This window comes from Salvelinus sp. IW2-2015, linkage group LG22 (genome assembly GCF_002910315.2).
Source record: "Salvelinus sp. IW2-2015 linkage group LG22, ASM291031v2, whole genome shotgun sequence".
In the NCBI taxonomy this organism is placed as follows: Eukaryota; Metazoa; Chordata; class Actinopteri; order Salmoniformes; family Salmonidae; genus Salvelinus; species Salvelinus sp. IW2-2015.
This window is the reverse complement of record NC_036862.1, coordinates 15,520,503-15,543,771: the sequence shown is the minus strand read 5'-3', so window position 1 is coordinate 15,543,771 and position 23,269 is coordinate 15,520,503. Positions and strand designations below refer to the sequence as shown.

The window sequence follows — 23,269 nt, the reverse complement described above, 5'->3', positions numbered from 1 at the left end:
TTGTGGACTACAGGAAAAAGAGGACAGAGCATGCCCCCATTCTCATCGACGGGGCTGTGGTGGAGCAGATTGAGAGCTTCAAGTTCCTTGGTGTCCACATCACCAACAAACTAACATGGTCCAAGCACACCAAGACAAGTCGTAAAGAGGGCACGACAAAACCTATTCCTCCTCAGGAGATTGAAAAGATTTAGCATGGGTCTTCAGATCCTCAAAAGGTTCTACAGCTTCACCTTCGAGAGCATCCTGACTGGTTGCATCACTGCCTGGTATGGCAACTGCTCGGCCTCCGACCACAAGGCACTACAGAGGGCTAAACCTGTCTCTTATACACATCTAGATGTGTATAAGAGACAGCCGCTGCTACTCTCTGTTGTTATCATCTATGCATAGTCACTTTAATAACTCTACCTACATGTACATATTACCTCAACTAACCGGTGCCCCCGCACATCGACTCTGTACCAGTACCTACCTGTATATAGTCTCGCTATTAAGAGCACTTTCTCAAGCAAGAATTTTGCTAGGACTGTCTAGGAGCTGTCTCTTATACACATCTAGATGTGTATAAGAGACCGCTGCTACTCTCTGTTGTTATCATCTATGCATAGTCACATTAATAACTCTACCTACATGTACATATTACCTCAACTAACCGGTGCCCCCGCACATTGACTCTGTACCAGTACCTACCTGTATATAGTCTCGCTATTAAGAGCACTTTCTCAAGCAAGAATTTTGCTAGGACTGTCTAGGAGTGGTCTGAGTGGGGAGGGGAAAACTGGCTGTTATTGGCAAAGAKGTTTGGAGCTCTCTTATCGGTCCATTAACTAATTTAATTCGTGGTGATGTCACCAGGCAGGCCAAAACTCCAACGATTTTTTTTTTACACACAATATGACAGTATCTTATTCCTTTCAGTTCGTTATTTATGTCTACTTACTGCATCATTTTCTAATGATTTCTTTGTTTTTAAATCACTTCKGGCCAGGGGTGTCATGCACCTATTATTTTATAGGGGGCACCAAGTACGTAATGATGGAGAATTTTGAATTTTTCAAACACCTGAAGCATATMTTTCCTGCAATCTAGAGCCATAAGTTTAGTAATTAATTTAACATCTGAAAAAGAAGTACAAGACAAATCTGAGGGGTGGCGTTTCCGTGTGCCCCATGTGGGGATGTCGCCTCTGCTTCAGTCTAATTTTCTCCCTAAGATATGTAGTCAACTCCAAAGGTCTTATACCTACACCTAGTGGCTAAACCATAATACTATTGAACAAGGTGTTGAAGGAGTTCTCGATCTAATAAAATAAAAATAGATAATACAAAAAGAAATGACCAGATTTTTTATTTATTTGATATGTATCTTCTACATATCTGAAACAGTGATAATGTCTGTATCATATAGAGGGGGGAATTCAGACAATTTTTGAATCAAAATAAAGAACACACCTCAGATATGCTCAAATCTGAATATACAAGTGGCAATCTTTTCAATCTTTTGCAAATCTTCGCCCAAACATAAAGTATATGTTTGACTTAACTTTTAGCATTTTGGTGAAAAACTTAAATGACTTAAATTAACGTTTATATACATTTGGAAATACAATATTTGAGACAATAAATTAACACAAATTGACACAGATGACTTCCTCCTCAGTTTCCAGGGTTTTCTCAACAGTGCATGTGGCTAACCTCTGATGTAGTCCTGCTTTGTTCCTCACTGACACCTTTATCACACATTTGTAATTGTACTTGTAAGTATTGTACTTGTAAGTATTGTATTTGCATGTATCAATGGAAGAACAGCACCAGAGCATTGTTTTAGAGCCTCCTCAATAATAAATGCATTATTTGCAGAAAGATTAGATCAGATAGATTTAGATGAGGCTAAACAAAAGCATTCAAGTTGACATAATGAGCAGAGAACTTCCCTCTGATTTCACCACTGAGACGTCAAGAGAAATCAGGTTCAATCTTAAGAGGCACTCACAACAATTTTCATGACCCAATGAAATGCAAATACTGTATTAGGTCACAATGAAAACTGCACCTGAGAAAAACGTATTCTCCTACCACAGGACAGGTCTTTTTAATATGATAAAAGCTCTTCAATTGTTAAGTATCTGAATAAAATATAAATGGTCACAACTGGAAGACTGAAAGATATTTTCTAGTGCAGTGGTCGACAACTATTCTGCCATAAGACCTTTACATTATGTAAAATAAACACATACAGTATAGGTTCCTAACTTCTGGTTATTAGACCAGCCTCACCAAGGCTCACCTGTGATTGTCAATAGTGCATTTTGTCCGATCGAGACTGTTTCAAACAAACCGGGTGAAAAGTCACCCAGTGGAAAACATCTTAATGACGTCATTTTCTGGTTGTAAACTGTTTTTCTGGTTGTAAACTGTTTTTCTGGTTGTGAAGAAGTCATAAAAACAGATTTTCAACTAGTCTCAGCTACAACCATGTAAAGATGCATTTTTTATGACGAGATCATGATGTCAAAGTAAATCCGTCATATGTTGGTTGTTATCTGGTCACATAACAACCAGGCAGACAGCTTTTTCTGGTTACCTTCGTTAACAAAACGTTTTTATACAACGTGACCATAAAGTCATAAAAGATGTCATACTGACCACATTGCAAGAGATCATGAACTAAGTTGTGCATGTTTTCTCCCACAATGAGTTAAACTTTATACACACAGAAACACAGATTCCACACTGGGAAACATCCGAGACATGACTTGCGGCTACAATGAAGGGCTTTTGAGGATAACATCTGCAAGCGGGACAAGGGATACAATTGCTTTTCGAAACACAAACTACTCTGTTTGTTTTTTTAGGTCAATGTTCTCAACCTTGTGACTTTCTTCTGGCACGCAGTTGATGATATAATATGTAATGGTTCATGTGCTAGCCTCCACGATCAACCAGGCCGAGACTTAGCCCTGCCCTCTCCACTCTCACTTACAACAATACTGTCAAATTAGAAATGTCAACGATACTATCAAATTACAATATGTACAGTACATCCAGGTCCAACCACCCATTGACTCTGGTGGGGTCTTTCAGTGCTGTTTGACCAGAAACTAAATCCTCGGGATGGGTCTGAGCAAGTCTGCTCTCCAGGGAAGCGGATGTCATTCCTGGAGGAGGGTCTCCCTCCAGTTGAAGCTGTGGTTGGGTCCATGTGTGAGGGGCAGGATGGGCGGGTCCACCAGCTGCCAGACCCCCGTGTCGCTCTGCTCCTCGCAGGTACAGAAACCCAGGTAGGGGATCTACAGSAGGGAAAGAGGCTCTCGTCAGCCGCAATAAAGGCAGAATTAAAGTTAGGAAGTGGGGTGGAAAGGCAGAGGGGGAGAAAGAGAGAGAGACAGACAGAGACAGAAACACAGATACAGAGAGATAGGCACAGTGTGAAAGTAAGAGTGAAAAAGAGTGAGGGGGAAGACACAATGAGATCAAAATAAAATATCACATTAAGCAAAACAATTAACTTCAGCTGACCTTCCTGACTACTTGGATGAAGTCCTTGGAGGTCTGGGGGCTGTGGCCCTGGAGCTGTCGTGTGCAGGCCTCCAGGGAGGAAGCATGGGCCACAATCAGTATGTTGTTTCCTACAGAGTGAGAGATGAGGAGATGAGGGAAGGAAGAACAACAAGGACCAGATGAATCCCAATGTCCATCCCACACAAGATGTTTCTGTATCACATCTGAGATTCAAATAGTATTGGTTTTCTTTCAAATGCCATGAGCATTTGATTGAGCCTGTCTAGCGTGGAGTGGGAGATGAACAGGGTTTGCACTTTTGGGATTATTCCGTTGATTGAGGTGTATTACCGGTATCTGAGCAGTAGAAAGAGACCTCTTTAATAAGGTCAAACCACACCATTGCGCCAGGCAAGCTCAATCGAGCACAGCTAAAGGATTTCAAAGATAAGTACTAATTGAATGCAGGACTGTTTTTTTTATACACATCCCATCCAAAGCCACAGCAGTGACTGAACCCTGCATCATAATTACCCATGTTTTTGCAGTCAGACAGAATGTCTTTGGTCACTTGGTAGCTCCGGCTCATGTACGTGTCATAGGACTCCGACACGCTAAGTTTGCTTATCGGTATGAGAGGTCTGTGGGAAGAAGGAGTGAGAACATGTGAGACAGAGGCATGGCTGAAAAGGCTCCGGCCCCGTCCAGCAACAACCCTTAGCCCCTACCTTTACCACTTTATGTACGTAGGTCAGAAGCAATTAAATAAGCATAGGCAACATGGTAGTAGCTCCATCATTTTCTTTGATAGGCTTAATGGAATGTTAACCATATTATTTGTACATATCTGGTTGTCTTTATACCTGTGCCTAGGCCCAAGGTTAAGGGGACTAGGGGTTGTTTCTGGATGGAGCCTAACTCTGCGTTTACACATGGAAGCGGCATCGCGCGGTGAAACATCGGAAGCCATTCACCTTCAATGGAAGGAAAGCGAGAGAAGCGGAGAGTGGGCGGGGGACCGTTGAGCGATGCGAGCATGGGCGCGGGAGCTGAAAAGGGGCAGGACTAAAGCTGGGGAAAGCAGAATTTATCAAATCCTCAGTGATATGGGGAAGCGACTGACCAATCGAATCTCACCATAGCGTCCAACCCCTACTGGATTGGCTGACAATGGCTGTTAATACGTAGCACAACCTAGCTTGCTTGCTAGCTTGTTAGCACACACGAGGGTGAGGCTAGCGTGGCTAGGCAAGTGCCGCTTGTATAGTGTAAATGGCCAGTAAAAGTACAGTATGGAGGTGAACCAGGAAACAGTCTTGCCTGTATCACCTGTATGTTGTGTCAACACAGAAGTGGGATGCAGCCAGGTCTGTGGGAGGGATCCAGGCAGGAAGAGAGCTCCCAGAGATCCACTTGGTCCACTCGAATAGCCCTGGCTCCACTCTGATCTTCAGCTTGCCATCCTGCTGCAGACCTGCAAGGGGAGACAGAGAGGTGCATAAGCAAAAGAGCAAGACTGCAGCCTCTGCTAKACACACCAGCCCTGTCCAAAAACAATCCCTAGTCCCCTAGCCACTTAGGCAGATCTGAAATGATTAGATTGAAATGATTAGATTGAGATAAGCAATTTGGAGGCAATTTCACTTAGCCTATCAGAAGGAAAGGGAACTACTACCATATTGGCTAATCTTATCAATCCCCTCTCAGATCTACATAAGTGCCTTGGAGAAAAAGGTTGGACCAGAACACATGATATGCTCTCAACTATGTTCATTGACAACATTTCAACCACTGAAGGGGCAATCCACAGTTGAAACAATAACAAAGAGTCCTCTCTGCCACTGTTTCAGGATGGGGCTGGAGAAATGTAACCATGTTCTAATGGATGCAAGAACTGACCATCCATTATATCAAATTATAGTTTTAACTATGTTTGTAGGCTATATAGTGTATTCTTACATTTACTTTGTTTACAAACAATGGAGTGAAAAAAGTGTATATTTTGGTTCTGATGGAGTACAACAGTTGCTAAACTCATGAAGCATTTATAAATTAGATTGTTCTCGAATCAATGGGTACATACAATTCATTTATAAGTTATATTCTTCTAGAATCAATGGGTACATATCATTCATTTATAAGCCCCAAAATGGTTGTAGCAACTGCAGATCGCCCTTTAAGTCTTCATCAGGGGTTAGAGAGGCGAACATAATCGATAAGGCATTTTATCCTAAGCAGGATTTGTGGTGGCAAGTAACTACATGCTGGTTACCTTTGAGGATGTTCTGAGCAGTCTGGACACAGCGCAGAGAAGGTGAACAGTACACAAAGTCTATCACTGTGTTGCTCTCCAACAACGCCTGACCTGCAACACAGACAGACAGATAGACAGAGGAATAGATTGTTATCACGCTGTAATGAAACATTAAACATGGAATTGGGCAGATAACATAGCCTACTACTATATGTTGACAACCACATACCCACTATTTGTGCTTGTGTGGAACCAAACACAGTGATGGGGGTGTCCATGTTGTAATCTCGGTGTCCTCCATTCCACATGGGCAGGCTGACTGGCATGTTCAGGTTAGTGCGCACATATCTACCTGTAGAACAGAACACCACATCCCAGCACACTGCTGTTATGGTTTCAAAACKTACAAACAATACTGCCGTTTTATCGATCCAATCAAAACATCAGATTCATCCAACTCAAAATGTATGACTCCTTTGAAAGCACACTTGCTTTTAGGATTGATGCGCGATGTCTAATATTAAAGAAGTCTCGAGGTATTGCTCGCCTGAGATAGAGTACCTTATGATAAGATGTAGACCACACTATCTACCAAGAGAGTTCTCACCTATATTATTCGTAGCCATCTATTTACCACCACAGACCGATGCTGGCACTAAGACCGCAATCACCCAAATCTATAAGGCCATAAGCAAACAAGAAAATGCTCATCCAGAAGCGGCACTCCTAGTGGCCGGGGACTTTAATGTAGGCAAACTTAAATCAGTTTTACCAAATTTTCACTAGCATGTCACATGTGCAACCAGAGGAGAAAAAAACTTTAGACCACCTTTACTCCACACACAGAGATGCATACAAAGCTCTCCCCCGCCCTCCATTTGGCAAATCTATCCTCCTGATTCCTGTGTACAAGCAAAAACTAAAGCAGGAAGTACCAGTGACCCACTCAATACGGAAGTGGTCAGATGACGCGGATGCTACGCTATAGGACTGTTTTGCTAGCACAGACTGGAATATGTTCCGGGATTCATCCAATGGCATTGAGGAGTATACCACCTCAGTCATCGGCTTCATCAATAAGCGTATCGACGACGTCGTCCCCACAGTGACCGTATGTACATATCCTAACCAGAAGCCATGGATTACAGGCAATATCCGCATCGAGCTAAAGGCTAGAGCTGCCGCTTTCAAGGAGCGGGACACTAATCCGGATGCTTATAAGAATCCCACTATGCCCTCAGAAGAACCATCAAACAAGCAAAGCGTCAATACAGTATTAAGACTGAATCTTACCACACCGGCTTTGACGCTCGTCGGATGTGGCAGGGCTTGAAAACTATTATGGACTACAAAGGAAACCCAGCCCACTGAAGCGAGCCTACCAGACGAGCTAAATGCCTTTTATGCTCGCTTCGAGGCAAGCAACACTGAAGCATGCACGAGAGCACCAGCTTTTCTGGATGACTGTGTGATAACGCTCTTGGTAGCCGATGTGAGCAAGACCTTTAAACAGGTCAACATTCACAAAGCCACGGGACCAGACGGATTACCAGGACGTGTATTCAAAGCATGCGCGGACTAACTGGCAAGTGTCTTCACTGGCATTTTCAACCTCTCCCTGACCGAGTCTGTAATGCTTACATGTTTCAAGCAGACCACCATAGTTCCTGTGCCCAAGGAAGCGAAGGTAACCTGCCTAAATGATTACCGCCCCATAGCACTCACYTCGGTAGCCATGAAGTACTTTGAAAGGCTGGTCATGGCTCACATCAACAGCATCCTCCCGGATACCCTAGACCCACTCCAATTCGCACACGACCCCAACAGATCCACATATGACGCAATCTCAATCGCACTCCACACTGCCCTTTCCCACCTGGACAAAAGGAACACCTATGTGAGAATGCTGTTCATTGACTACAGCTCAGTGTTCAACACCATAGTGCCCACGAAGCTCATCACTAAGCTAAGGACCCTGGGACTAAACACCTCCCTCTGCAACTGGATCCTGAACTTCCTGACGGGCCGCCCCCAGGTGGTAAGGGTAGGCAACAACACGTTTGCCACACTGATCCTCAACACCGGGGTCCCTCAGGGGTGTGTACTTAGCCCCCTCCTGTACTCCCTGTTCACCCACGACTGTTTAGCCAAACACGACTCCAACACCATCATTAAGTTTGCTGACGACACAACAGTGGTAGGCCTGATCACCGACAACGGAGAGACAGCCTATAGGGGGGAGGTCAGAGAACTGGCAGTGTGGTGCCAGGACAACAATCTCTCCCTCAATGTGATCAAGACAAAGGAGCTGATCATGGACTACAGGAAAAGGCAGGCAGAACAGGCCCCCATTAACATCGATAGGGTTGTAATGGAACGGTCGAGAGTTTCAAGTTCCTTGTTGTCCACATCACCAACGAACTATCATGGTCCAAACACACCAAGACAGTTATTGTAACGGCTGTCAATGTCGTTCTCCTCCTCAGACGAGGAGGAGCATGGATCGGACCAAGATGCGGAGTAGGAGGTATTCATGATTTTAATGACAAACCAACAAACACTAACAAATTAACAAAACAACAAACGTGACTAACCTGCAACAGTCCTGTGTGGCCCAAACGCTAACACAGGAAACAAACACCCACAAAACACCAGTGAAACCCTGGCTGCCTTAGTATGACTCTCAATCAGAGACAAACGATACACACCTGTCTCTAATTGAGAATCATACCAGGCCGAACACAAAACCCAACATAGAAATAGAAAACATAGACTGCCCACCCAACACTCACGCCCTGACCAATAAAGACATACAAAACAAGAGAAAACAGGTCAGGAACGTGACAGTTATGAAGAGGGCACGACAAAACCTTTTTCCCCCCAGGAGACTATTATATATGCATAGTCACTTCACCCCTACCTACAGGTACAAATTACCTCAACTAACCTGTACCCCCGCACACTGACTCAGTACCGGTACCCCCTGTATATAGCCTCGTTACTGTTATGTTATTGTGTTACTTTTTATTATTTTTTATGTTTTACCTTAGGTTATTTGGTAAATATTTTCTTAACTCTTCTTGAACTGCACTGTTGGTTAAGGGCTTGTACTGTAAGTAAGCATTTCACGGTAAGGTCTACACTTGTTTTATTCGGCGCATGTGACAAATAAAGTTTTATTTGATTTGACTCTGCTCACCTTTGGAGTCAGAGCACAGTGAAAGCCACTGTTTCCCAAACACCACATCCATCCGCTCACCYTGCCGACAGACAAACAGGGTCCGCTTGGGCAGCCGAGAGTGATTGCTACCGACCCGAAGCACCTAAGAAACAATACAGTGAATTGGGGCATCAAATCCATAACATTTCCCAACATTTTCAAGAATTGATCAGTACACCAGAAAAACAGCTTTTGTATTGGAGCAAGGTTATTATAGTTTTGTGTTTTTATATTTGTTTTTATTTACATTAGATTATATTTTTTGATTTGAAATTCAGTTTAATTTCCTTTTCAGACCTGATTTGCTCATTTTAATTTAGTTATAGTTGTATACAAATATTTATATTTCATTTTATATTATTTAGTTTCAGTTTTAGGGGCGGCAGGTAGTCTAGGGTTAGAGTGTTGGGCCAGGAACCAAAAGGTTGCTAAATCGAATCCCCGAGGTGACAAGGTAAAAATCTGTCGTTCTGTCCCTGAACAAGGCAGTTAACCCACTATTCCTAGGGCGTCATTGTAAATAAGAATTTGTTCTTAACTGACTTGCCTAGTTAAATAAAGGCTAAATAAATAAATCAAAAATTGGTGTTAGGGACAGAAAGCATGCGTGGGAGGCTAGGAGCCATTGGTGTTGTGTAGTGTTTTGGGGATGTCATTTCTTGCAACCGAAGGCAGTAGTACAGTCGTGGCCAAAAGTTTTCAGAATGACACAAATATTAATTTCCACAAAGTTTGCTGCTTCAGTGTCTTTAGATATTTTTGTCAGATGTTACTATGAAATACTGAAGTATAATTACAAGCAGTAATTCAGTAAAGGCTTTTCTATTGACAATTACATGAAGTTGATGCAAAGAGTCAATATTTGCAGTGTTGACCCTTCTTTTTCAAGACCTCTGCAATCCGCCCTTGCATGCTGTCAATTAACTTCTGGGCCACATCCTGACTGATGGCAGCCCATTGTTGCATAATCAATGCTTGGAGTTTGTCAGAATTTGTGGGTTTTTGTTTGTCCACCCACGTCTTGACGATTGACCACAAGTTCTCAATGGGATTAAGGTCTGGGGAGTTTCCTGACCATGGACCCAAAATATCAATGTTTTGTTCCCCGAGCCACTTAGTTATCAATCTTGCCTTATGGCAAGGTGCTCCATCATGCTGGAAAAGGCATTGTTCATCACCAAACTGTTCCTGGATGGTTGGGAGAAGTTGCTCTCGGAGGATGTGTTGGTACCATTCTTTATTCATGGCTGTGTTCTTAGGCAAAATTGTGAGTGAGCCCACTCCCTTGGCTGAGAAGCAACCCCACACAAGAATGGTCTTAGGATGCTTTACTGTTGGCATGACACAGGACTGATGGTAGTGCTCACCTTGTCTTCTCCGGACAAGCTTTTTTCTGGATGCCCCAAACAATCGGAAAGGGGATTCCTCAGAGAAAATGACTTTACCCCAGTCCTCAGCAGTCCAATCCCTGTACCTTTTGCAGAATATCAGTCTGTCCCTGATGTTTTTCCTGGAGAGAAGTGGCTTCTTTGCTGCCCTTCTTGACACCAGTCCATCCTCCAAAAGTCTTTGCCTCACTGTGCGTGCAGATGCACTCACACCTGCTTGCTGCCATTCCTGAGCAAGCTCTGTACTGGTGGTGCCCCCTTTTTGTGCAAAGCAATGATGACGGCACGTGTTTCCTTGCAGGTAACCATGGTTGACAGAGGAAGAACAATGATTCCAAGCACCACCCTCCTTTTGAAGCTTCCAGTCTGTTATTCGAACTCAATCAGCATGACAGAGTGATCTCCAGCCTTGTCCTCATCAACACTCACACCTGTGTTAACGAGAGAATCACTGACATGATGTCAGCTGGTCCTTTTGTGGCAGAGCTGAAATGCAGTGGAAATGTTTTGGGGGGATTCTGTTCATTTGCATGACAAAGAGGGACTTTGCAATTAATTGCAATTCATCTGATCACTCTTCATAACATTCTGGAGTATATGCAAATTGCCATCATACCAACTGAGGGAGCAGTCTTTGAAAATTAATATTTGTGTCATTCTCAAAACTTTTGGCCACGACTGTACATAAATTCTAAAGTCAATCTCAATGTGACTTGGATTTAATAGGAATAGCGCAAAGACTGGTGCAAAAAAATATGGTGGAAGGATTCGTTTTTGTTTTCGTTTACTATGATAACCTTGATTTGAAGTCATTCTTCAAGAATAATAAGAATCCTGCTGCATATCATAACCAGGAATTTTTCCTGATCAGGATTAAACACTAGGCACTAGTTATCCTGGCTAGTAAAAGCTGTATGGTTTAGTTGAAGAAACTTCTTTCTGTTCTTTGGAAAAAGTGCCAGTACCTGCATGGGATGACAGATGAGGCTTGAAGTGGGTGTGTCCCCAGGGCTTGCGTTGTCGAGGCGACGGCTGTCCAGCAGCCCATCGAACAGGCCCCTTTCCCTGCTCGCTTTGTCGGAGGGTGCGGAGCAATTGAAGAAGGAGTGTGATCTGCACAGGGTAGAAGACAAGAGTTAACACACATACTCAATACTACTCATTCATCACTACTGACTACTGAGCAGAACTCTCCATGCTCTTTTACAGTGTTCTGGCCCTGGGTACGGGTCAATTCCAATTCAAGATGCAAACAGTTCCTTCTGGATTGACTGAATTGAAATGGAATTGACCCCTGCCCCTATGTTCTGGACCCAGGACTGTAAGTAAGAAGTAAGAAGCACACCAGGGGTGTAAGTAAGAAGCACATTCTGAGGGCTCACCCGTGGAAGACCCAGGTGTCACACTCATCTGCCCGGCTGACGTAGTTCTCAGGCAATAGGCCGGACAGCCCCGTCGCCAGGGAGGACCCGTAGACCCAGCCCTCGCTGGTGTTTTTCTGCTCCAAGGGAGACGTGAAGACAAAGTCACCCAGGACCAGCTCCAGCTCGTCCTCATTCTGAGGGGCGTAGGGATACATCACGCGCAGCGTCTGCAACAGAGGGAGGGAAAGACAGAGCTTGAGCACACCAACGCTGTATCTAACACCAGAATACAGTACAAGGCAAGGCTATAGGTCTAAATGGGCAAGCTCGTAAAGGGCCACTGTGATATTTACAGCCGTTTCTAAATTAATTATACTGTATATTCCCATTGATTCTTGAAGAATATCACTTATTATAAATGCCTCATGAGCTTGTCTTGTAGAAGGTACAAGGTCCATGTCATGGTGTTGATTAGTAGAAAGTACAAGAGTAGTATTGAATGTGAAATGAAGGTGGACAGGGTTTGCGTCAGAAAACAAAGTGGTTATTATTACCTCATGATTGGCAAACCGAATGTCCCGGGAGAAAAGGACAGCCAGCCAATCACAGCCTAGCTTCACCTCGATTCCCTTGGCCAGCTTTTCCAGGGTGGACAGGTGATTGGTGGGGAAGTAGTAGGCTAACGTCACATGGAGCTGCTTCTTATGGGGCTCTAAATGGACATCTGAGACAGAGAGAGGAGCACGGGTGAATAAAGGTAAAGAATATAAAGAAAGTAATTTCTGTGGGGCAAACTACTACGGTGGGAATCTAGCTCAGCAAATGATAGAACTACACACATCTACAGACTGGAGCAAAATGTCCCAATATTTTCCAAACAATCTTTTTTGACGTGTTATAATCCACCATGCACAATTTGAAATAACGCTCCAAACTGCCGGTGCTTTATGGTGAGGATAATCTCTTTAGGATTAAGCATTACAGTCAGGGCCGGCGCCAGAACGAATCAGTTGGACAAGCATTTGATTTTTATTCACGGGCACATCCTGTGTGCTTGCGCGCAAACACATTTTGTTAATGGGTGTTATGATAAAGACCATACACTCTTAGAAAAAAAGGTGCTATCTAGAACCCAGAAGGGTTCTTTGGCTGTACCCATAGGAGAACCCTTTGAAGAACCTTTTTGGTTCTAGGTAGAACCCCTTTGGGTTCAATGTAGAACCATTTCCACAGAGGGTTTTACATGGAACCCAAAAGGGTTCTACCTGGAACCAAAAAGGGTTTTACAAGCAACCAGAAAGGGTTCTCCTATGGTGACAGCCGAAGAACTGTTTTGGAACCATTTTTTCTAAGAGTGTAGGCAGCTCGAGTTTCAAGTTTGGGGAAGCTTACAATTTATCCTACCATTTCAACCTTTCTGCGTGCCATATAACTATAGGCCAATGCAGCAGTAGGCCTATAACTTCCATCATCACCTAAATAAAATACATATACCTAAAGTCGCAAAAAAGTGGAAAATATCCTGATGAAAATTCTGATTCTTTCAATCACATTAATATCTCTGCCTCCCTTTCTATCTGTCTTGACTTGAGCTATCGCTAGTGAAATGCAACATTGTACCAACTCAGCAGGTTGGCGTACTCAGACGCGAACGCTCCCTTAATGTTGTCAGGACAGAGAAACCACACACATGCTCATTGCTCACATGGAGCACTCCAAACAAAAGACAGTGAAAAAATTGACAAAACTTCTAAACGATGGTTATGAAATAAACCAAAACGTGTTTCTCACAAGTGTAGCAGGTTGTGAACTCTGCAAACAACGTTTCCACTCCGAGAATGAGAATGGTAAATTACTGTAATACATGCATTAACCGAAATGAATGTAACCAAATGACAGAGATGAACGGTACATTTACTAGGCCTACTGGTTACATATGTAATGTTGAATTGTCAAAAAAGAAACAATCAAAGGGCAAACAATTCACACAATGAAACAATGACTGTGCAAGATTTGGCGGGAGACACCGGAGAACATTCTGGAGTGCTGAGTGCATGTATTCTGGAGAGAGACGCCCATATCTTCGCCACACACCCAGCCCCTTCTTCTAGTCTCAACATTTTATACTCAAGACACATTATCTTCACACATTTTAGATGCTTTTCACTGACAGCCACAGCTCAATAATCAGTTAGGCCTATTGCCTAATTGGAGTAATTATATAATTTTTGGCAAAACATCACTTTACTTTAGTGGAAGCCAGCATCCGAACAGTGCACTGTGCCAACTTTCCTTTCTGATTTTCAAGTGGCTGAAACCAAAGAACTGTATATAATGGCGAGATGCTCATGTCTCCGCCCTAACAATGTGAGTCGTTGTCCCAAAGGCCGGAATGCAGGTGACAAGTTTAGGTCTGCATATAAACGCAATGGGCTTATTCAGGACAGATTTGCGGGAGAGCAAGCCCTCTCACTTCGCCTCTTCCTCTCTGCTGAAACTAGCGGACGAAACAGCACCCCTCTGTCTAACTATATGTAGCCCATGTATCTGATGCTGTCTGGCCAGAAAAAGTATGACATGCCATACTCCTTTTGTCTAGACAGCATCAGATACATGGTCTACACATACAGAGACAGAGGGGCACTGTTTCAATCGCTCAGATGCTTAATCTGAGATTGATGCGTCTTTCTTTCTTTGCGTGTCTCAGTCAAATAAATGATCAGTCGGTTGGGCCAGGCCACCTAGGGCCCGCCAATAAATTCAGCCCGGATTACAGTCATCCCTTACCAGCTTAAAATATGTAATTTTCTGACCAAAGCGTGTGGAGAGATAGATTGCCTGTAAAAAGGCAATGTGTGCATGCTTGTGTGTGTGTCTGGCGTGCTTGCGTGCGTGGGTGTGTGTCCATGTGTCACAGGCAGAGATAGTTCCTACCTGCTTTTCTGGCAGCCTCGGAAGCAAAGTCAGCAGCAAACTGCTTGAGGACCTCTGCGATCTGCTCCTCAACGAAGAGGCCTATGAAGTTGAAGGAGGTGTAGAGCTCCAGGGGCAGAGGGCTAGGGAAACGACCCCTCCATTGGCCGACCGTGGCCTGCAGGGCCTCCAACAGGGCATCCACCTTCTTGTCTGCACACTGCGGGACAGGGTAGAGTCTGAGTACTACACAAACACTGAGTCTTACATCAACATTTAGGGCCAGTTTTCCAGACACAGATTAGTCCTAGTCCTGGACTTGTGTTCAATGGAGAATCGCCATTAAAAGCACGTTTTAGTCCAGGACTAGGTTTAATCTGTGTCTGGGAAACTGGCCCTTACTAGACAGATGTTAGAGTCTCTTGACCTCAACGGGACTTCCTGGATAAATACACACTTAGAAAAAAGGGTTCCAAAAGGGTTCTTCGGCTGTCCCCGTAGAAGAACTCTTTTTGGTTACAGGTGGAACTTTTTTAGGTTCCATGTAGAATACTCTGTGTAAAGGGTTCTACATGGAACCAAAAAGTGTTTTTCAAAGGCTTCACCTATTGGGACAGTCAAAGAACACCTTCAGCACCTTCTTTTCATAAGTCTTAAGGAATATAATTACAATACTTCATGGTGAGCTGAATTCAAGGGAGAAGCATCCATGTGTTGATGTATGACGTGAGGCGTGTCATTTCCCCCTGGGCTCACCATGAAGAACTGGCAGAGCGTGATGTGGGGGAAGATGTTGTGGGCCTTGTTCTTGCCGCAGGAGACGCGGGACTGCTGCCAGAAGTGATGGAGCTGATTCTGCAGGGGTCCACTGGGGCGCAGGTACAGGACGTACTCTCTGGGCAACGGGTCATCCAGGAAGGGGTCATCCACATGGGAGAACAGCCTGAGGAAGAGCAGGAGAAGAAGAAGAGGAGTAGGAGGCTTATCAATGACTGAGGTAGAAGATGTGTGTGTGTGGGGGGGCTCCAATGCAGCTGTTTTGATCTCAATATGAAATCATTTCTGGGTAACAATTAAGTACCTTACTGTGATTGTTTTCAATTAAAATGGTCAAAAATAAACAAAAAATTGCTTCTTAGAAAATAGCCATTTCTCAAGCAAGAACTTAGCTAGGACTGTCTGGGCGTGGTCTGAGTAGGGAGGGGAAAACTGAAAAACTAGCTGTTATTGAAAAAGAGGTTTGGAACTCTCTTTCTTATTGGTCTATTAACTAATTTACCATCTGGTGATGTCACCAGGCAGGCCATAACTCCATCCCACCAAAACAAGCTGAAACTGACGGTCTTTTTCAAACAGCTCTTACACTAAAAGGGCATTATCATACTTTTCACAATTTCACAGTATTATTCCAACCTCATAGTGTGGAAATATATATAAAACCCAGGAAATGTTGACTTGCACTGGGCCTTTAAAGAATTGTAGTCATTCACACATGGCTATATAGTAAGAGCACACACATATGCTGTACAGCAGAGGGCAGCATAACACACATGGTTTATCTCTGGGAGTGTGTTTGTATACCTGTGCATGTGTGTGTTAGAACTCACCAGTCACATGCTGCCTGTACACTCCTGCCTCCTGTTGATACTAGTGCCTTCAATCTGCAAAGATAGAAAACAGTGATGCTTCCTTTGAAGGTTTTATTTACAATGCTTGTATGCAGTTTTCTTATTTGCATACCCTTATGGTATATTGTGACTTTGTTACTAAAATATTATTTAAGAAATGTTTTATGGTAAAGGTGTATATAGCCTACTTATAGTGGATTGAATCTCACTTCTTTATAGCCAAACTGAGCAGCACAAAGTCAGAGTTCACCATCTCTGTCCCCAATTTGTCTGAGATAAGTGACCCAGGCTACGTCCCAAATGGCACCCTATTGCCTATTGGGCCCCCGCCAAAAGCAGTGCACAATATAGGGAAAAGGCTCCCATTCGGGAGGCACAGATTCACACAGTTGTAATAAGCACTACTGAGGTAGAGTTCATACACTGTATCTTTAGTCATGTGGAGCATGGTTCAGCAGGAGTAACACAGCCTTTATTATAAACAGTGGAGTCTGATACAGCGGACAGTTATGCTAAGTTAATCACATCGTTTCAATAAGACACTCCAGAGGAAAGTGTGGAGGAGATTCCTCGATACAGTATGAATAAAACATAAAGGTGTGAAGGGAACAACCCACCACACATCATTTCCACTAAGCCATTTCAAATGTCAAAACCAATTCAATCCATGAAAATAGACACACATGCTCAGTCACTCTCCAAAATAGCAGACAACCGCATTGTGAGARAGCTTCCTAAATCCTGCAGCACCTGGAGGCCTGGTTAACAAGCAGTGGAGGAAGCATGCTGATTCTTATTAGGCATCAAAACCTAATTACAAACTACTTAAGGGAAGGAAAAAAACTTGGAAACTGCTAATGRGATTCCCCTCTCTGGGGACTATAGTCTCCATGGCATCCGCAGCGGTGGAAACCAAGAGAGCACCTAGTACCGAGACCTGGGTACACCAGTAGTGCAGAGACAGACCCTCTCCTATGTAAATGTAGATGTACATTGCAGACTAACTGGAGGTATGCAGAGCGTCTCAGGGCACTGATCTGTGTTTGGTTGATTTGGACAGGGCCTCTTGACCATACCTTTTGGCTCACTTAAAAGTACAAATACAATGTTGATCCAGTTGAACTTACTTCTGTATCCGCAAACACGGGTTGACGCAATAGAGTCAAAAAGGTATTAACCAACCAGTTTAACGTTTGAGCTCCGCCAGACACCCAAGTCAATCTGTGGAAAAGGGTAGTACAGATGCCTAATGGTATATCTACCGTAAGTATGTAGGACATATTTCACCTTTCACCCAGGCCCCTCAACAGTATTAGTTTAAACTTGACAATTCTAGGATTGTGTGAAGATGTAATGTTGCGGAGAGGGAGTGTCCACAGAGGATTGATTTCATGCATTACATCAGCCAAGCATATGAGGCCACAGGGGAGCAGTTACATAGGAACAACAAACACTCTACCCTCACACAGGAAATGCTCAATACGTGTGCATGTATCTCTTTAATCTTTGATCATTCACTCCAACTCAACATAGGGCTCCCATATTGAGTTCATTCAAATGTCTCCCTACGTCAGAGGCAGTGTCACAGGTTACATGGCCGGAAGTTCGTCATTACACCAGTCACAGATATGAAGACATGGGAGAGCAACCTACATAGGAACCACAAACACTCTAACATCACACAGTAAAGGCTCAATGTGTGCATGTGTCTCTTATATTTCAATATTTCTTCATACTCCATGCAACAGAGGTAGAGTGTCCCAGAGATGTGTTGCCTGGATTTCTTCCCCTGCATCCCTTTCCCCATCAGAAGCCCTTGGGGAACCCTCAAGGGCCAAGTCCTCTAGAAGAACAATATCACAGCTGAAAAGGGAGATTGTTCAGATGTACTCTGCAAACAGCAACTTGAGTCAATAACCACCTCTCCGCTGAGGATCCCACACAGTCCCTGATCGCTCGTTCCTCCTTCTCTTCAACCTAAATATCTGCCATTGTTTTATTAATCTTGTCTATCAACAGAATCCCCWCTCACGTGGGATAGTTTACTACTTGTTACTTGTACTTCTTTAAAGTAACTGTTCAGTGAAAATCTCACTTTTAAAAGTTAATATTCTGTTAACTCATACCCAAATACCGCTGTTGACTCATCCTATACTCATATTTGTGGCCAAAGCATAAATTGGAGAAAAAATTAAGAAAAACAACACCTCAAACAGACCGTTTCAAATGTCATCCTCCTGAGGAGGATGAGCTGGACAATCAGCGGTCTACTCACATGAATATCTTTAAGGACCATATACACCCACATCATTCTATTGTTGGGGTATACCCACACGATTCCAACACAGAAAAGCTGCTTTTTAACATACTTAATTAAACAAATTTGMAAGGAAAATTATTTCACTCATATTGAAATTAATTAGATTTTTTAATTATATATTAATTATCATATTTCATAGAAATCTGGAAGCACTGGACAGTTACTTTAAAGGAGGCTACAATTGTCAGATCAACTGGGTGTCCTGCCACAAGATTGGCATTAGCCAGAGCTAAAACTGAGCTAAAACCTGGGCATTAGTTTAGGTAGCTAATGCTAGTCTTCAGGTCTAAGGTGCGGTTACTCCTTAGACCAAAAGTGAGTGTGTATACAGTTAAAGTCAGAAGTTTACATACACCTTAGCCAAATACATTTAAACTCAGTTTTCACAATTCCTGACATTAAATCCTAGTAAAAAATCCCTGTCTTKGSTCCGTTAGGATCCCCACTTTATTTTAAGAATGTGAAATGTCAGAATAATAGTAGAAAGAATGATTTATTTCAGCTTTTATTTCTTTCATCACATTCCCAGTGGGTCAGAAGTTTACATACACTCAATTAGTATTTGGTAGCATTGTCTTTCAATTGTTTAACTTGGGTCAAATGTTTCGGGTAGCCTTCCACAACCTTCCCACAATAAGTTGGGGAAATTTTGGCTCATTCCTCCTGACAGAACTGGTGTAACTGAGTCAGGTTTGTAGGCCATCTTGCTCGCACACGCATTTTCAGCTCTGCCCATTTATTTTCTATAGGATTGAGGTTAGGGCTTTGTGATGGCCACTCCAATACCTTGACTTTGTTGTCCTTAGGCCATTTTGCCACAACTTTGGAAGTATGCTTGGGGTCATTGTCCATTTGGAAGACCCATTTGCGACCAAGGTTTAACTTCCTAACTGACGTCTTGAGATGTTGCTTCAATATATCCACATAATTTTCCTTCCTCGTGATGCCATCTATTTTGGGAAGTGCACCAGTCCCTCCTGCAGCAAAGCACCCGCACAACATGATGCTGCCACCCCAGTGCTTCACGGTTCGGCTTGCAAGTCTCCCCCTTTTCCTCCAAACATAATGATGGTCAATATGGCCAAACAGATCTATTTTGACCAGAGGACATTTCTCCAAAAAGTATGATCTTTGTCCCCATGTGAACTTGCAAACCGTTGTCGGGCTTTTTTATGGTGGTTTTGGAGCAGTGGCTTCTTCCTTGCTGAGCGGCCTTTCAGGTTATGTTGATATAGGACTCGTTTTACTGTGGATATAGATACTTTGTACCTGTTTCCTCCAGCATCTTCACAAGGTCCTTTGCTGTTGTTCTAGGATTGATTTGCACTTTTCGCACCAAAGTACGTTCATCTCTAGGAGACAGAACGCGTCTCCTTCCTGAGCAGTTTGACGGCTGTGTGGTACCATGGTGTTTATACTTGTGTACTATTGTTTGTACAGATGAACGTGGTACCTTTCAGGCGTTTGGAAATTGCTCCCAAGGATGAACCAGACTTGTGGAGGTCTACAATTTTTCTTCTGAGGTCTTGGCTGATTTATTTTGATTTTCCCATGATGTCAAGCAAAGAGGCACTGAGTCTGAAAGTAGGCCTTGAAATACATCCACAGGTACACCTCCAATTGACTAAAATGATGTCAATTAGCCTATCAGAAGCTTCTAAAGCCATGACATCATTTTCTGGAATTTCCCAAGCTGTTTAAAGGCACAGTCAACTTAGTGTATGTAAACTTCAGACCCACTGGAATTGTGATACAGTGAATAATAAGTGAAATAATCTGTCTGCAAACAATTTTTGGAAAATGTACCTGTGTCATGCACAAAGTAGATGTCCTAACCGACTTGCCAAAACTATAGTTTGTTAACAAGAAATTTGTGGAGCGGTTGAAAAACTAGTTTTAATGACTCTAACYTTAGTGTATGTAAACTTCCAACTTCAACTGTATATGACAAGCCCTGTTCCAGAGTGGAAGCTAGATGTGGCCTGTGTACCAAGTGTGTATCAAACTCTGAATCAGAGGAGGTGCAGCGATCAGGTCTCTGTAACTGAATATGTTAGGTGCATAACACAATTATACATACAAAAGCCACAGTTGTGTGAGTTCAGCTACATTCAGCTCAGAATTGTTCCAACCTCAATGGAAAAAACAGGCAGCTGCTTTTGACTTGTGGCCTGTTCTCTGTTCTAGAGATCCTCTGTGAACTGCACAGGCCTCAGTCCAACATCCTGAAACAGGTAGCGAAAGCATTCTCCCTGTCAGGCTGTCTATGGGCTGTGCGAAGTGAAACCCTTAAGAGTATCGCAGTGCTTCCCCATCTACACTTCAGATGCTTCTGACAGGAAACGCTTTAGAAGTAAATCAGCTGAGGACAATGTGGTCTGTCTTTCTCAGATCTGAACCAGGCGTAAAAATAAGCTGTGGTCACTGGTATTTAAAGGTTTGCGATCAACCTAAATTGTTTGAATGAAGAGAGAACCAGTGTGACAGTTAGATCACTCCCACATGTGAACACATCATAGCCCAGGGTTCCCCAACAAATTGGTTTTATTCGTCCCTCCAAGTTAAAGAAAATATATATATATTTTTAAAAGAGTATACATTATTTTTGGGGCTTGGTGGGTCGTTTTCTTTTTTGGACATAAAAGACTGTAAAAACATCAGGAAATCAGCTATTTTTTTWATGTATAACTTTTTCCCCCTTTTTCGTGATATCCAATTGGTAGCTACAGTCTTGTCCCATCGCTGCAACTCCCGTACAAACTCGGGAGAGGTGAAAGTTTGAGAGCCATGCGTCCTTCGAAACTTAACCCTGCCAAGCCACACTGCTGGCTTAACCAGGAAGCKAGCCGCACCAATGTGTCGGAGGAAACACCGTCCAACTGGTGACCGTAGTCAGCCTGCATGCACCCGGCSCGCCACAGGAGTCGCTAGGAGCGCAATAAGACAAGGACATCCTGGCCGGCAAAACCKTCCCCTAACCCAGACAGCACTGGAACTATTGTGCGCCGCCTCGTGTATCCCGATCGCGGCCGGCTGCGACACAGCCCAGGATCGAACCCGGATCTGTAGTGACGTCTCAAGCACTGCAGTGCCTTAGACCGCTGCACCACTCAGGAAGCCCTGCGATTTTAATTTTAGAAATCTGTTCCCAAGTATTCCCACACATAATAGAGAGACATATCCTTTTAGGCTTCTTGCGGTCAGTTTGCAGTCGAACTGTTTTTTTTTATTATCATGTTCCGGGCTCCCCGACCGTCTGCTCAAGAACAAATTGGCCCGTGGCTGAATCTAGTTGATGATGCCTGTCATAGCCTAAGTTGACAGAGACACAGAGCCAGCAACAGCAGGGCTGTGCTGTGGTCGTCCACCACAGTAGGATGAGAACTACATCAAYTATGAACATGGTGTAGACACTGACTCTTAATTGAGCATAACTGCTGTTTTTTTGGTCCCTGAATTCATTTAAATTCAATTCAACTTTATTTGTCCCTACGGCTATTACAATTAATGAAGTTCCCAAAATAGACCTTTGATTGTGTCACGGCATTCATCGGAAGAAGAGGAATCGTCAGACCAAAATGCAGCGGGGTACGTGTTCATCTTTATTAGCTTAACTGACTGAACACAAAATAACAAAAAGAATAGCCGAAAAAGTTCTGCAAGGTGCAACCAACACTAAACAGAAAATAACCACCCACAACTAACAGTGGGAAAACAGGCTACCTAAGTATGGTTCTCAATCAGAGACAACGAAAGACAGCTGTCCCTGATTAAGAACCATACCCGGCCAAAACATAGAAATACAAAACCTAGACATACAAACATAGAATGCCCACCCACATCACACCCTGACCAAACAAAAAATAGAAACATACAAAGCAATCTAAGGTCAGGGCARGACAGATTGAGCAGGAWAGTAGTTTTACCAGGGCTGGGGTGAATTTAGAAATGGAATTCAAATGAATTTCATTATGACTGAGCTACTGTAATAGTGTTGTGTGTCTGTAGCATGGAAGAGCTCAGCTTCATCCTGAGGTATTTATTTACACTATCACCCCACACACACATGTCTTGCACTCAGTTTCTCAACCTATCACATCTGTCCAGCAATAACATGACATCAATGATCCCACAAGTCCATGTGCACTTGTAATTGACTACATTTTGATCTGTGAGTTTGGGTGCAAGGGAACCGAGAGGCTTGGACCCAGTTGGWTCCAGTTTCCTAAAGAGCTGATGAAGTACAAATTCTGTACAACATTCTGTTTTGTGAGCTAATCTAATTTTAGTCCAATCTCTCTGGGGAAAATAAAATAAATATGAACATTTCAAAACACACAATGTTGTCTGCAACTGAACAAAGTATGGGGGAAATCAACGTAGAAGACCGTCCTTGAGAGCCTTCTCACCAATCGCCAAGTTACCTCTCCCTAGGAGTCTACAGATCATATACCAACTTTAATTTGTGTAATAACAATCTCTCGTGACAGCCTTAACATCTAGTGGCTGATTTGGTCGTGGGTGCCGAGACTAGTGCAATAATAACTGTTCATATAGTGCTGAAATACTTCCTCTACTACAGTGTATGGAGCGACATGGGAAGTCAGCTTGTCTCAGTCCATGGTTCATGATCTATTCTAGTGTATTTCTATACCCATTGATCATTTAACCTTGTGTTA

The 23,269-nt window shown here is 43.2% G+C and overlaps 1 protein-coding gene across 1 annotated transcript in view; it reads right to left on the bottom strand.

Annotated features, from left to right (window-relative positions):
• Positions 1 to 1,333: 1,333 nt before the first annotated feature.
• LOC111982544 (ubiquitin-associated and SH3 domain-containing protein B-like) overlaps positions 1,334 to 23,269 on the bottom strand; it is a 41,575-nt gene continuing 19,639 nt past the window's right edge. The window contains exons 2-14 of the mRNA XM_024014120.1: positions 16,250 to 16,303; positions 15,399 to 15,585; positions 14,664 to 14,862; positions 12,284 to 12,453; positions 11,748 to 11,956; positions 11,331 to 11,478; positions 8,957 to 9,080; positions 5,987 to 6,109; positions 5,776 to 5,868; positions 4,833 to 4,977; positions 4,038 to 4,144; positions 3,522 to 3,631; positions 1,334 to 3,292 (exon numbers count right to left, since the gene is read on the bottom strand). Coding sequence (XP_023869888.1) covers positions 3,155 to 3,292; positions 3,522 to 3,631; positions 4,038 to 4,144; positions 4,833 to 4,977; positions 5,776 to 5,868; positions 5,987 to 6,109; positions 8,957 to 9,080; positions 11,331 to 11,478; positions 11,748 to 11,956; positions 12,284 to 12,453; positions 14,664 to 14,862; positions 15,399 to 15,585; positions 16,250 to 16,303 — 1,807 coding nt within the window. The 3' untranslated portion in view covers positions 1,334 to 3,154. The remainder of the gene's footprint in view (positions 3,293 to 3,521; positions 3,632 to 4,037; positions 4,145 to 4,832; positions 4,978 to 5,775; positions 5,869 to 5,986; positions 6,110 to 8,956; positions 9,081 to 11,330; positions 11,479 to 11,747; positions 11,957 to 12,283; positions 12,454 to 14,663; positions 14,863 to 15,398; positions 15,586 to 16,249; positions 16,304 to 23,269) is intronic.